Source organism: Aegilops tauschii, chromosome 2, assembly GCF_002575655.3.
Source record: "Aegilops tauschii subsp. strangulata cultivar AL8/78 chromosome 2, Aet v6.0, whole genome shotgun sequence".
NCBI lineage: Eukaryota > Viridiplantae > Streptophyta > Magnoliopsida > Poales > Poaceae > Aegilops > Aegilops tauschii.
This window is the reverse complement of record NC_053036.3, coordinates 37,521,164-37,535,015: the sequence shown is the minus strand read 5'-3', so window position 1 is coordinate 37,535,015 and position 13,852 is coordinate 37,521,164. Positions and strand designations below refer to the sequence as shown.

At 44.3% G+C, this 13,852-nt stretch overlaps 1 protein-coding gene across 1 annotated transcript; it reads left to right on the top strand.

The window, feature by feature from the left end:
- Positions 1–7,578: 7,578 nt before the first annotated feature.
- LOC109780093 (amine oxidase [copper-containing] gamma 2) lies at positions 7,579–11,983 on the top strand. The gene is made up of 5 exons (XM_020338680.4): positions 7,579–9,092; positions 10,179–10,292; positions 10,673–11,122; positions 11,308–11,405; positions 11,488–11,983. Exons 1-5 carry the CDS (start codon positions 7,749–7,751, stop codon positions 11,690–11,692), a joined length of 2,211 nt encoding a protein of 736 aa, XP_020194269.1. The 5' UTR covers positions 7,579–7,748; the 3' UTR covers positions 11,693–11,983.
- Positions 11,984–13,852: the final 1,869 nt, after the last annotated feature.

The window sequence follows — 13,852 nt, the reverse complement described above, 5'->3', positions numbered from 1 at the left end:
TCCGGGCGGCCTGTTTTATAATTTTTGTATTTTATTTTTACTTTTCCTTTTCCGTCTTTGTTTTCTACTTTAAATAATTTGCGACTCCAAATACAATTCTGAGAATTAAAAAATGTGAATTTCGAAATAAAATGTCTAATAATTCATAAATGTTTGTCGATTCAGAAAATGTTTGCTATTTTCAAAAAATATTCGCATACTCAAAAAATGTTCGCAATTTGGAAAATAAATGTTCAGGAAAACAAAAAATGTTTATGATGTTCTTAAAAAAGTTCATAAATTAAAAACTGTAAATGAACTTGAACAAAATTTTGCCAGTTCGAAAAAATTCATTAAATGAAAAATATCCTAAAAATTCAAAAACTGTCCATGACTTACAAAATAGTTTATTGATTCAGAAAATGTTTGCCAATTCAAAGAATGATCATGCATTTAAAAATGTTCGTTAAATCAAAAAAGTTTGTGAATTTCAAAATTTGTACCACCAATTTGCAGTTTTTTTGTATATAGTATAAAATGTTCATGAATTCAATCTTTTTCATGATTTTAGCAAATGTTTGAAAATCTGTAAATATGTTCACGAATTTGAAAAATGTTCAAAATTTTAGATATATTCAGGAATTTAAAAAATGTTCATGATTTCACGAAAATGAAAGTGATAGTGTATCTCGGTGATGCAGCAAAATGTAATCATGGACATTAGAGATTATGAATTTTTTTTCTTCCATTGCAACGCACGGCCTGTTTTGCTAGTAATAATATTTTTCTGAATTAATAAAGTTCTAGTTTTTCTCCTGGAAAAAAGAAATATAAATATCATGGCATGTGGGAACCACCTTTGCTAATAAAAAATACTAACCTTTTTTATGAAATCATACATGTATCAAATGTTATAACCTTTTTACAAATTTATTTAGTGATCTGATTTTAAGCTTATACCTATTTGTATGTTTCAGACATAATAGTGCATGATGTGCAACATCTTATTTGTTTATTTATTTATTTTCATTAAAACACAGTATAATTGGAGAAGAGATATATATTAGAAATTCTCATGTAAGGGGCCCTATTTTGGTTAGTCACCCACAAACGATGGATCTTCATAGGGATACATAGACATGTCACTTCCAATAGTTCACCATAGGTGCAACAACAAAGACGAGTTTGTTCTGAAAGCTTAATACGATAAACAAAATAAGGATCCAACAGAAATTCTCATACAAAATAAAGCATTGGAGCATCTATCATAACTGCAATCAAATAAACCACAACTCGTAGACAAGCAAATCACAATCTATAGACCATCGTACTTAAACATATCACAATCTTCATAATTCTACCTACAACTCACTTCTGTAGAGGATTTCAGAGTCAGATGGACTCGATGTTCTGCTAATGTTGCCGCACACAATTTAGCAAAAGTAGGGTATGAGAAGAGAGGTCTGAGCTTTGGCTTGGGACTCCCCCAGATTTCATTTTAATGTAATTTCAGATAACATTCCAAACTTCTTTAGTTAAATAAAGTGGCAAGATTACCCTTAAAAAACACTAAGTATAAAAATGCAATTTCAGTAGACCCAAATAAATATATAACAACCGGTACATTTCATAGGTGTGACTAAACGTATCCCAAATGCGATTGTAAACTAACGGTCTATGGTCCACGTGTTAACCTCACATATTAATTAGTATTATATAAAAACTACACGCCAGCTTCTGAAATTTAGTTCTTCGTACAAATCTAATATCACGCCTAAACGACACATATGGTCACCACTATGGCACTTCTGGAATTGGCACAATAATCATCCACTCACAAATGCAAAATATTGAAAAATGCTACATGCAACTGCTACTCTTAATTTGATGGATATGAAATATATTGTGTGTTTGATGTGAAATCATGGTGAACATTTGTTGGATATGAAATATGAATTTGCTTACTGCAAGGATTAATAATGGGCAAATAAACGAGTTGTTCTGGTCATTGCAATCAGTGGTGTAGCCAGGATTGTGCCAAGCCCCAGGCCCTTGGGCCAAACACTAGGTACAATGCTAACCAGTGGTAAAATCGCTACAGTAAACAACGCAATCTATCATCACGCCCTAGGCCATGGCCTTGGTAGCTTTGGGCTTATCTACGCCCCTGATTGCAATGCACATAGTTAGTAAAAAAATGTGTACAATGAACACTGCAACACATATGATTACAACAAATGTGGCGTGCGTGATGAATGTACCTACACACACACACACACACACACACACACACGATTCTGGCGGAGACAACATGTGCGATGGATGAACCAACATAGACGTTCACCATATTGAATTTGTGAGCGGTGGAAAATACCATCGCACCTGATTGTGCTACTCCTGTGGCGTGTGATGGGTGGTACGAACACATATGTTTCCAACCCATTAATGTTGTGGGATGTATGAGCTATAGCACACATTTGCTTTCACAAAGTCGTGTGTGATTCCTCAGCTAATCGCATATGGTCTCTTCCTTTACAATCATGTGCGATGGAGTGTCCTATCACACATGGTGTCCTCTAGAGTGTGTGATGCAACCCCCTTATCACACACCATTGGAAGGTGAGAGTTCATAACTACAAGTGCAATAGGGTTTCTTACCTATGTGCGATGACCCAATCTGCACTAGTGGGACAGATAATGAGATGATATGTGAAATTTGAGAAGTATGCTTCAGAAATTACAAGTGCAATAGGGTTTCTTAACTATGCTTCAGAAATTTGAGAAGTATTGGAAATAGTGCAACATTTTTCTAACAATAGCATAATTTTTTGATCCAAGGTACAAGATGGATCTAAATAATTTTTGTTTTCCCAAGATTTATGTTGTCAATGACACTGAACACAACATTCATTCAGTAAGTTTAACACCTAAGGAGTAGTACACAATTTATAAGAGTGACCACACAACCAATTTGGGTCCAGCACAAACAAAGTGGATAGTCCTGGCGTGGCTTCATAAAATGTGGATCCAAGCAATAGTAGATGGCAATTTCAGCTCAGTTTCTTACTTTCATGAAAGTTACTGCTAAAAGGCTTCCAAGTCAGATCACTTGCATATGTAGATGAGGTTGCACTTACTGATTAGTCAGAATACTTTGATGCGCTAGCTTGGTGAAAGCAAATTCATCAAGGTATCCATACAATCCAAGGCTGTGATGGATGTTCTTACAGTGCCAGTGAGTATTGTTTTTCTTGATTCAACTTTTAGTACTGGCAGTAGAGTGTTTCATAATTTTCAAAGCTCTTTATGCCAAAATGTGGTTGAAGTTTTTGTGTGTTCAGCTAGTTGGATTAGAAGCTCCCAGAAGAAGAAGAAGAAGAAGAAAGATAATAAGGGGGGTCTTGAATACTCTGTTTATACCATATATATCAAATAGTCTAAGATATTCTTACTATTTTTTGTACACCCATATTTTCAGGATAAAGATGACCAGGATGATGTACTTGAAGTTCCTCTTTTGTATAAAGATCATTTGATGCTTTCTAAAGGCAGTAAGAAACAAATATAATATCATGAACATTAATTTACATTGTTCCACTGTTTGTACTCACTCCGTCCCAAAATAAGTGTCTCAACTTTGTACTAACTCTAATACAAAGTTGTACTAAGTTTGAGACACTTGTTTTAAGATGGAGGGAGTATTATCTTGCAAACTAATACAAATATCCAATATGCATGTCAGTTACGCTTCTTTAGTACAGTGATGGAGGAAACTACTTCAAGTCCTATGACACCTCCAAGACCATCTCCGACATGTGCACTACACTACAACATTTTATGATTTGTGGTGGATCTTTATCTTATGTTGCAATTGTCATATGAGCTAGAACAAGTCAAAATACCTTGGATTTTTGTATATTACCATCGGTATCCACGACCCCTCACCAAAAGTTCTTATATTTAACCTGGATTGATATAACAAATAAGAAAGACTATTTGTGCTTAGTTTGTGGCCGATCAAATGTGCCCTGTTAAATTTGTATTATAATTGGCTACAAAAAATAGCTAAAAAGATAAGAAAAAGCTGGTCACCTGCACAAGTTAAAAGCTAGCTAGGCACGTGATCATCATATATAATTCATAACAACATCAAACATTGTTTAGCACATCTTAGCCGCCGGTCCAACATCGGGAACTTGCGAAAGTTGACCATGGCAGATAAAGATTGAGGATAGTCACGTAGTATTTTACACTACTCTAGGCAGGAAGAACTCTCAGAAGAACTCTAGCTAGCAAGAATCTTGCACAAAGTAGACATGCCATTTGGCTGATTTTTCTCTCCTCTCTTATAACTTGACAAGAGAAAAGTGATGAACACTGGTAGCCAATGAAGCATAATATTTTCCATTAATATGATAACCGCTAGTCATAATTGTATTTTTAAACCATATATTTTAGATTAAAATACGATGGCACGTATGAAGTTACACTTCATGGCCTCTTTGGGTACTTTCTTTATCCTTTCTGAGGCCATGAAGGATTGAGCGACCGAGAAACGCGTGTAAATCTGAGAGTGGCTGGGTGTCATGTTAAATGAGAAAGAAGGAGATTATAGACAACACTTATTCTGTTTATCGGGTAAGAGTAACAATTCTAGCATCGTCGCCACTAGCTGCCTCCATAATTTGTATGGAGTGCGCTTCATAACATTGTAATGTGTTAGAGGTTGCGAAGGTTGTGTTCATACACAGGTCGTCATAATGTGGTCTCCATGTTTTTTTCTTCTTGTTTTCTTCTTTATACCCATTGTTTAGATCAAGCAATTCAACAATTCAGTAAATATTATTACAAACCATTATTTTGAATTTAACAAATAGTACACATTAACAACAAGCCAAACGCAACAAATAATCCAATAAAAAGGTACAAGTAAAAAACGATTTCTAAAAAAACATACTATCTCTCAGCTAGTTGTCAATGATGCTTAATAAGATCGTCACTCCACTGATGATGGGATGCACGGTCTTCAATCTTCCGATAAGCCTCAAGAAATGCTTAAATGCATTTTGTGGGCCTGAAGGCATGGCGATTGTGCCAATATTTCCATAGTCCAAGAGGATCGGCATATCTCTCTCATCCTCGATGATCATGTTGTATAGGATCACACAACATGTCATGATGTTTGCCAAGACATCTTTGTTTAGGAAACGAACAAGCCCCTAGACAATTGTAACAGGACTCCAAATGTTGTCTTAGTGTCCTTCGTCACTGATTCTTGCACCTTGTTGAAATGTCCATCAGTATGGCCAAGACTACTATCAATTGAAAGGTAGATAGTAGCCTTGGTCATACTGATGGACATTCACCATGAAGTTGCATCAGACAGATATTAGCCTTGGTCATACTGATAGACGTTCACCATGAAGTTGAAAGGTGAAGCAGTACCAGTAGCTTGCCTTGCATTTAGATGAGATCTCTGCAAGACATTGATGTTATTTTGAGATCTTGACAACCCAAAGTAGCACCGAATCTAGTAAACTTCGGAGGCAACCACTTGCAAAATGATTGTTGGGTCATGGCAATGCCTGATGAATTGGTCGTCCAAGATGCAGGGCAATTCTTGCACCTCCAGTGGATTCAGTCAACACTCCCTAGCATCCCAGGCCATCCTCTTGATGCATTCATCGGTAGAAGCCTTGTCGTGTCCTTGACATTGGGTGCTAGCGAATACTGTTGTCCATAAAGCCTCACTATAGTTTTAGCGAGCACCTTCATGCACTTTATAATTGTATCTTCGACTATTCGACCTAGTCACCCAATTCATCTGCAAAAACGCCATATGCAATCGTACAAAGTGCCGCTATCACCTTCCGATAAGGGGGGAGGGGGCAAGAAAACCAGTTGCATTTCTCGGTTCCTGGAAGAAAGATCCATCAGCTTCCACGCCGTCAACAATCTGATGGAGCCGTTGTACGGTTGCGCGGAATCGTTGCCGGAACACATAACTAGTGAAGGTGCAACACAACAAAAAGTAGTTGCTCATGAGCTTGTAGTGCCTTCAGTTCTAATCTGGTAAAATGCCACACGAACAACCTACGACTCCACACGCTTCTTCTTGTTTCAGTTGCTGCTATCCAGTCTGCAATCATCAAGGGAATCTTGTCTTCTTTGGCATCCATGATTTTGCTCTTTGACTCAAAGCTCGAATTCGGTGACGAATGATAAAAAATAGCTCTACCAACAAATTCATCTAAACAAAATACGAATCTTATGTCATCTACACAAATCTATGAGCCGCGGAACTAAATTTACAAGAAAAAGTCTGAGGAAATTTACCTCCAAGCAAGTCATCGAACATTTTGAGGCCACATGGCGGAAGGGGTGGCATGGCCAGACGGCAGGAAGCAGACCCATGGCTTCGTCAAAGCGTGGGAGGTCCGAGAATGTCTTAGCAAAGGTGACCGGGGCCAAATCGTGCCAGTCCAGGTGGTGGAGGTGGCACCAAATTGTGGTATCGTAGGGGTGTGTGTGACGACGGAAGTGAGTGAGTGTCTTGAAATATTTGTGGTGTCAAGATTTAGGTGGATGGAGGGAACGTTATATCACCTCTCCCAACCGCCACATATGGGGGCTCGTGGGCTCAATTCGGAGCAGTCTTCAAATATCGTGCCGATGGAGTACGGGATGGCGAATCTGGTAGGGTGGCTTTTTCGTCCAAATCACCATAGCAGTGATTATTATGCCAATCACACCGATATGACGACTCTACTAGCATTGCTATGCATGTCACTCTTTCTTTGGCATCAAGATGCACTTTCTTTGACAGCAACAAGCATAACACTTAAACCAAAAAAACATGCATACCACTTGATAGGGTGTTTGTTTGAACATCAGACGTGTGAATGAACCGAATTGAAGGAGGGAAGTGCAAAATGTTTGGGCTAAATATGAAGATGAATGCCCGGGACAATATCTACACTTAAAAACTCTCTCGAAACAGGTTTTCACTTCCCTTTTGCGGATAAAACACCAACCACCGTACATAAAACACCACTGCACACCACCACGCCACACAACTCACAAGACAAGATACAAGCTTCCGAGCAACAACGGCACAACCCGTTGCAACACCAAGCAAACTACAATTAGAAAGAAACACCGCTTGTGGTCATAGGAGCCGTCATTCGTGATCGAGCAACCAATGGGAAGAGATGTAACCGAAGAACGACGAACTACGGACTTCAAGGTGGCGCCTTCACGAAGGGCACAACATAGGAGCTAGTATGAATATCAGCATGGCATCCCCCAACAGTGAGAATCTCACTTATTTGAAAGTTTATTTTTAATCATGACATCATCTCAAACATATATAAAAACAACTTCAAGCTAGCAACCATGTCCAAATCATGATCAAGACAAATCACGGTGTGAAGAATTCAGATTAGAAAAAATTGCGGCTGTGATAAAATACCTAGTATCATCTATCATGGTTGTTGATTTTTGTTCGAAATTTCTTACTGTATCACGTTTCTTTCTGTCGTGTTTTTATTCATAGCTAGCATGAAAACGAGAGAAAAAGCGACCGGTCGATGGACGATGTAACATCTCTTGTTGCCTTGCGTTTGCCGTCTGGGGTGACGTACCCGATTCGGTGCTTTGCATGATCTGATCGAACTTGCTAGACGAAACGTGCGCAGATATAGGCGAGTCACTGACGCTAGCTGCGCACAAAGCGGCGAGAGCTCAGCTCACTCACTCACTCAGCTCCAATGGACTACTCCACCTCCCTCCTCCGCCTCACCTTCCTCGCCCTCGGCGCCGCCTTGGTCCTCATCGTCGCCCGCTCCGCCTTCCGCCTGCCGCTCGCCATCGACGCCCCGGCCGCCTCCTTCTTGCACGGCGCCGGCGGCTGCACCCGCTTCTCGCCGTGGGCCTGCCGCTCGCCACGAACTGAGAAGAGCACACCACGTCGGCCGTCGCACGAGTCCGACGTGCCGCGCCACCCGCTCGACCCGCTCACGGTGACGGAGGTCAGCCGCGCGCGCGACCTCCTCCGTGCGCACCCGCCGTTCGCGTCGGCGCCGTCGGCCCTGGCCGTGCACGCGCTCGCGCTCGACGAGCCAGACAAGCCCGCCGTCCGGCGCTGGCGGAAGGGCGCCCACGCGCTCCCGCCGCGCCGCGCCGTCGCCGTCGTCCGCTTCCAGGGGGAGTCCCACGTGCTCGCCCTCGACCTCACGGCCGGCAAGGTCGCCCCTCTGCCCGTGCCGGCCTCCGGGTACCCGACGATGACCATGGACGAGCAGACCGCCCTCTGCGCGGCGCCGTTCAGCGACCCGGCGTTCAACGCCACCATCCGGCGCCGCGGCGTGCGCCTGGACGACGTCGCGTGCCTGCCCATCTCCCTCGGCTGGTACGGCCCCGAAGAGGACGGCGGCCGCCGGCTCATCAAGAGCCAGTGCTACTCGACGGAGGGCACCGCCAACTTCTACATGCGCCCCATCGAGGGCCTCACCGTGCTCGTCGACATGGACACCGGGAAGGTGGTCCACATCTCCGACCGCGGCGCCGGCATCCCCATCCCGGCCGCCAAGAACACCGACTACCGCGGCGCCGCCAACGACGACGACGACGGCACCGACAGATTCGGGTACCAGACGGTGCGTGCGCCGTCGATGGAGCCGGCGCCGGAGGGCCCAGGATTCCAGATCGAGGACGGGCACACGGTGCGGTGGGCCGGGTGGGAGTTCCACCTCAAGGCGGACGCGCGCGCCGGGCTGATCGTGTCCCGCGCCACGGTGCAGGACCCGGCCACCGGGGCGCGGAGGGAGGTGATATACAAGGGCATGGCGTCGGAGCTGTTCGTGCCGTACATGGACCCGACGGAGGCGTGGTACTTCAAGACGTACATGGACGCCGGCGAGTACGGCTTCGGCCTGCAGGCCATGCCGCTGGTGCCGCTCAACGACTGCCCGCGCCACGCGCGGTACATGGACGGCGTCTTCGTCGCCGCCGACGGGCGGCCGTACGTGCGGGAGAACATGATCTGCGTCTTCGAGCGCTACGCCGGCGACATCGCGTGGCGACACTCCGAGAGCCCCATCACCGGCATGGACGTAAGCTCCCCTCCCGCACACCCACACCTACCCTCCCTGCAGCTACGTAGCTTGTTTTGTTTGGCCGCACTACTGTACTTCGCGCCAAAGCTATGAGTCATATGCGAGACAACTATTATTTTTTGAACCAAGTCATATGCTAAACCTGCACAAGACTAAAATATAAAAGCTGATGTGGCTCAAGTTTTGGCGAGTAGTTAATGAAGAATCTTTGATTTCATATATACACACTCGACAACAACCAATTGTCAATTCTTGCAAAAAATAAAGGACCTCGACAATTTCGCACTCATCTCAAAGTCTCAAACAGGGTGCCGTGTACTTACCCTTTCTTGTATTATATTTTAACGAAATAAATGGTAGATTCGTGTGAAACCACATGTCACATCGAGAAATATGTGTAATTTTGTTTAACACATTGCCACTTCTCATCTGTTAGCAACTCCGAAAGACTGAGCCATCACATCATCAGATTGACGAAGTCATCATAAACGCCTAGTAGTCGAGGGAAACATCTTCTCTCATTGAATCCGCATCGATAGAAGACTGATAAATTCATCAAAATGTGAGCACCAATGCAAGTTTAGGACTTGAACCCTAGTGAGCTGAGTTCACAAATATGTATACACTTGAAGGTTGGTAGTGCAGAATCATTGTCACAAAACAACAAATTTGAAAATCAACTTCACATGATTATTATATATGCTCCTACGTATTTATAATAGTTTCAGGTATTTCGGTAAAAAAGGTTATCTACATATTTAAGTATGTACCGCATGACAAATATATTCTGCATGTGACTTTGTGTTCCTCTCAAGGAATCTTCAACACTAGTGTAGCTACCCGGGAAGGAGAATCTTGGACAAAAAAATATCAGCCCCCGAAAATAATAATCGTGGCACAGTAGTACAGTAGTAGGCCGAAGGGTCCTGTCTTGCTGATACTGACCGAGTGACGGCCGGCTTGGCCGCGCTCGTCTATCTATTGCAAGTGGAAATCTCCATCGCCCGTCGAGTGAATCTCACTTCTTTGCGTTGCGTCTGCCGGTTGCATCCTCTGATCGGTGTCGTGCGTGCGTGCGTGCAGATAAGGGAGTCCCGGCCGAAGGTGACGCTGGTGGCTCGCATGGCGGCGTCGGTGGCCAACTACGACTACATCGTCGACTGGGAGTTCCAGACGGACGGACTCATCCGCATCAAGGTACGACGGCCCCAGAACGTACTACAAATTCAATTTTGTCACGCTCACAAAAAAAAGAAGCAAAGCACAGTGTGGTTCGTACGTGTCTGTTCTCTCATTGGTGCAAGGGAAAATATCAGGCTGGTTCTTGCTGAGTGCTGGGTGTCATTTTCGCTCCTTCCGTCACCGCTAAGAAAATTTGTCCAATGTGCACTGCCTTTGCATCCTTCCTTGCATCAGTCTCCCCCTTTTATTTTCAGAAGAAAAATGGGAGAGTACCCCAGGAATGATGATTTAATTACTTGGAAGTGAAGTACATAAGGGAGATCAAAATATGAACATGAATGATTTGATTGTTCCATTTTACCGAAGCTCACATGATCTTCCCTCGATGGTTTCAGGTCGGGCTCAGCGGGATCCTGATGGTGAAGGGCACGCCCTACTCCCACATGAACCAGGTCCGGCGAAACGAGGAGATGCACGGGACCCTCCTCTCTGAGAACGTCATCGGCGTCATCCACGACCATTACGTCACCTTCCGCCTTGACATGGACGTTGATGGCGCCGACAACTCCTTCGTCCGCGTCGATATGGCCCGCCAGGACACCGCGCCCGGCGAGTCCCCCCGAAGGAGCTACCTCAAGGCCACACGCCACGTCGCGAGCACGGAGAAGGACGCCCGGGTCCGGCTGAAGCTCTACGAGCCTGCCGAGTTCCACGTCATCAACCCGACGAAGAAGACGCGGGTCGGGAACCCGGTGGGCTACAAGGTCGTCCCCGCCGGCACCGCCGGTAGCCTGCTCGACCCTGAGGACCCGCCACAGAAGAGAGGTGCATTCACAAACAATCAGGTGAAACGTCTACTTTACACGGAATTTAAGGCTGTTTTTGATACCACTATTAGGTGATGCGCATACTATCTTCTTGATGCCACGTTATGAGTTAGTAAAAGCACCCTTTATCAAGGGAGAAAAACAGGACACACACATACTTGGTGAAAATCAGTTTGTCTTCATCATTTGGTTTTGTGCAACAGATTTGGGTCACGCCCTACAACAAGAGTGAAGAGTGGGCCGGTGGGCTGTTCGTGTACCAGAGCAAAGGGGAGGACACGCTGGCTACATGGTCGGAGAGGTACGTTTGTGTATCTACAAAAACGGTGGATTTTATGGTCCGAAAAATGTTAGCCGTCTGATTTGCGTACGTGGGCGCACAGGGACCGTCCGATCGAGAACAAGGACCTGGTGCTGTGGTACACGCTGGGGTTCCACCACATCCCTTGTCAGGAGGACTTCCCCATCATGCCCACTGTGTCGTCCAGCTTCGACCTCAAGCCGGTCAACTTCTTCGAGAGCAACCCCATCCTCAAGCAGCGGCCCACCATGGAGAAGGACCTCCCCGTCTGTGCCGCTACTGCCTGAGACCATGCACCAGGATACATGTGTGCTCGAAGACAACCCCCGGGCACACTGGGCTGTTGCCCGGGGCATGAGGCCGTGCGTAGGCTTCCGGCAGCACCATGCAGTGCCCCTAGCCTTACATAATCCGTCCTCTGCCTCTGGCTAGCCAATAGCCTTAGTATGTATAGCTCTATGTTTGTGTTGTATGGTGCTCCCCCCTTCATGAATATGAGGTGTATTTAGGCTGTCTACGAATCTTGGACCGATGGAAAATTAAATTTGTGGCCAGAGTTTAAGCTTGGACAACCAAAATACATCCTGACAAACGGAGAATGGTCGTACTAATATTAGCAATAAAATCCAGCAATCCGTATCTTGTGTGCAAATACTAATATTAGCCGTAATTTCTGACATGAGAAATGAAGTGTAGAACCTTGGACATGGAATCAAGAAGTGCATGACTGTTTTCTTTTGGATGCCCTCCATCGCCGCCTCGTCAAAGCTCTGGTGGCTGTCGTGCACTGACATGCGCGCCAACATGCCGCCCACGCTGATGGTCGACCATATCGCCACCGAGCTGTCGCCGTGCACCCCCACCATGTACACCTGAGAAGGGGCCCATTTGCTTTGCTTGGTTAGATTGCTCACCAATCAAAACTCCATCCAACCTTAGTCCAAACTTGTATTAACTGTCTTTCCTTTTACAACCCATTCGAGCCAATGTTGGTTAATGTCTTGCAACAGAAAATTCTCTTCATCTAGTGTGGCATGCGTGGACATAAGTATTGAATTCATGCTCTAGCTAAATCACCAAAACTCCAAACTGATGGAGAGTGGCGGGTAAATATATTTTGAAACACCCTCTCATGTCTAGGCTTTTTTTATTCCTTAGATGTGGGATCAACGTAGGCCAGATAAGCTTTATTTAAATATTGCATTGGCAGGGTCTTGAAGTCAAGGCCTTTTTCCCGGATACCATATTTAATTCATTCTCTAGCCAATTCATCCAAAAGTCTGAACCAATTAAGAGAGAAGGACACATATTTCAACAATAAGTATCGTTGTGAAGTGGTACTAATCAATAAGATACTAATACATTATAAAAGGATCTCACTTTGGAAGAGGGCGCCTTGAAATTGTAAATGCAAGTGTTGGGACCTTAAAACTCTAAACGAAGTAGTGTGCACTAACTTCAGGGCCGTCTCCAGGAATTCGAGGCCCGATGCGAAATGCAAATTGGGTCCAATTTTTTCTTAGAACTAAGCACACTCTAACTTAAACTATGTAACTTTAATATGTGTTAATTTGCATAATATTTGCAAATATGTCAAATATAGCAACTATCTTCCTCAAAACAATCCAACCGCAAAATAATTAACATATAGCAATTTATTAATTAACCAGAGAACTGGTGTACATGTAGTGTATGCTCATTAGTCATTAAGATAGAAAAATGGCCTAAAATAAATCTGCCCTGGGTGCACCTGATGGACATGGACATATAGACTCGTTAGTGAAGCTTTCAAATTAAAGCTCCCCATCGATTCAATCTTGATCTTGGCGCTCAGCCAGCGGCTTCCATTGTTTACAAGCAAGCCTGCCGTAAGAGATAAATCTGCTTAGCCTGGCTGTCAAGTTATGGGATTCTTCCTGAACTTGGACACCATTGCGTTGGCTTGGCCTGGCTAGCGCTGGTTTGTGCTCGAATTCATGGTGCGGATTCTGTCGCCGTCGAAGCCAAGCGGATTTGATCAAGTGGGGGGACTTGGGAAGATTGGGAACAAAGCACATGGCCTCATCGAGAGTGAGTTTAGGATAGGCTCGGGCCATGCCATTGAATGGGAGGAAGTTCCGGTCGATTTGAGCAAGCCGACAGGCACAACACCGTGCAAACTAAAGGAAACATCCTAACAGAAAATATAACCCTGACCCAAAACCGGGGCCCTATGCGGTCGCACAGGCCGATGGACAGCCTGACTAACTTTCTCTATGTCTATGCACTAGATGCAAATGGAATTGCATAACTTGAATAAACATGTCCAAATGGTTCAGTGAATTAGCATCTTTTGGATTTTGAAAGAGAGGGCCACAAAATTCTAATTTAAGTGTTGGTACATTTACAATTCTGAATGAAAGTGGTAGACTAACCTTCTATGTGCCTCATCAGTAAGTGCAAATGAA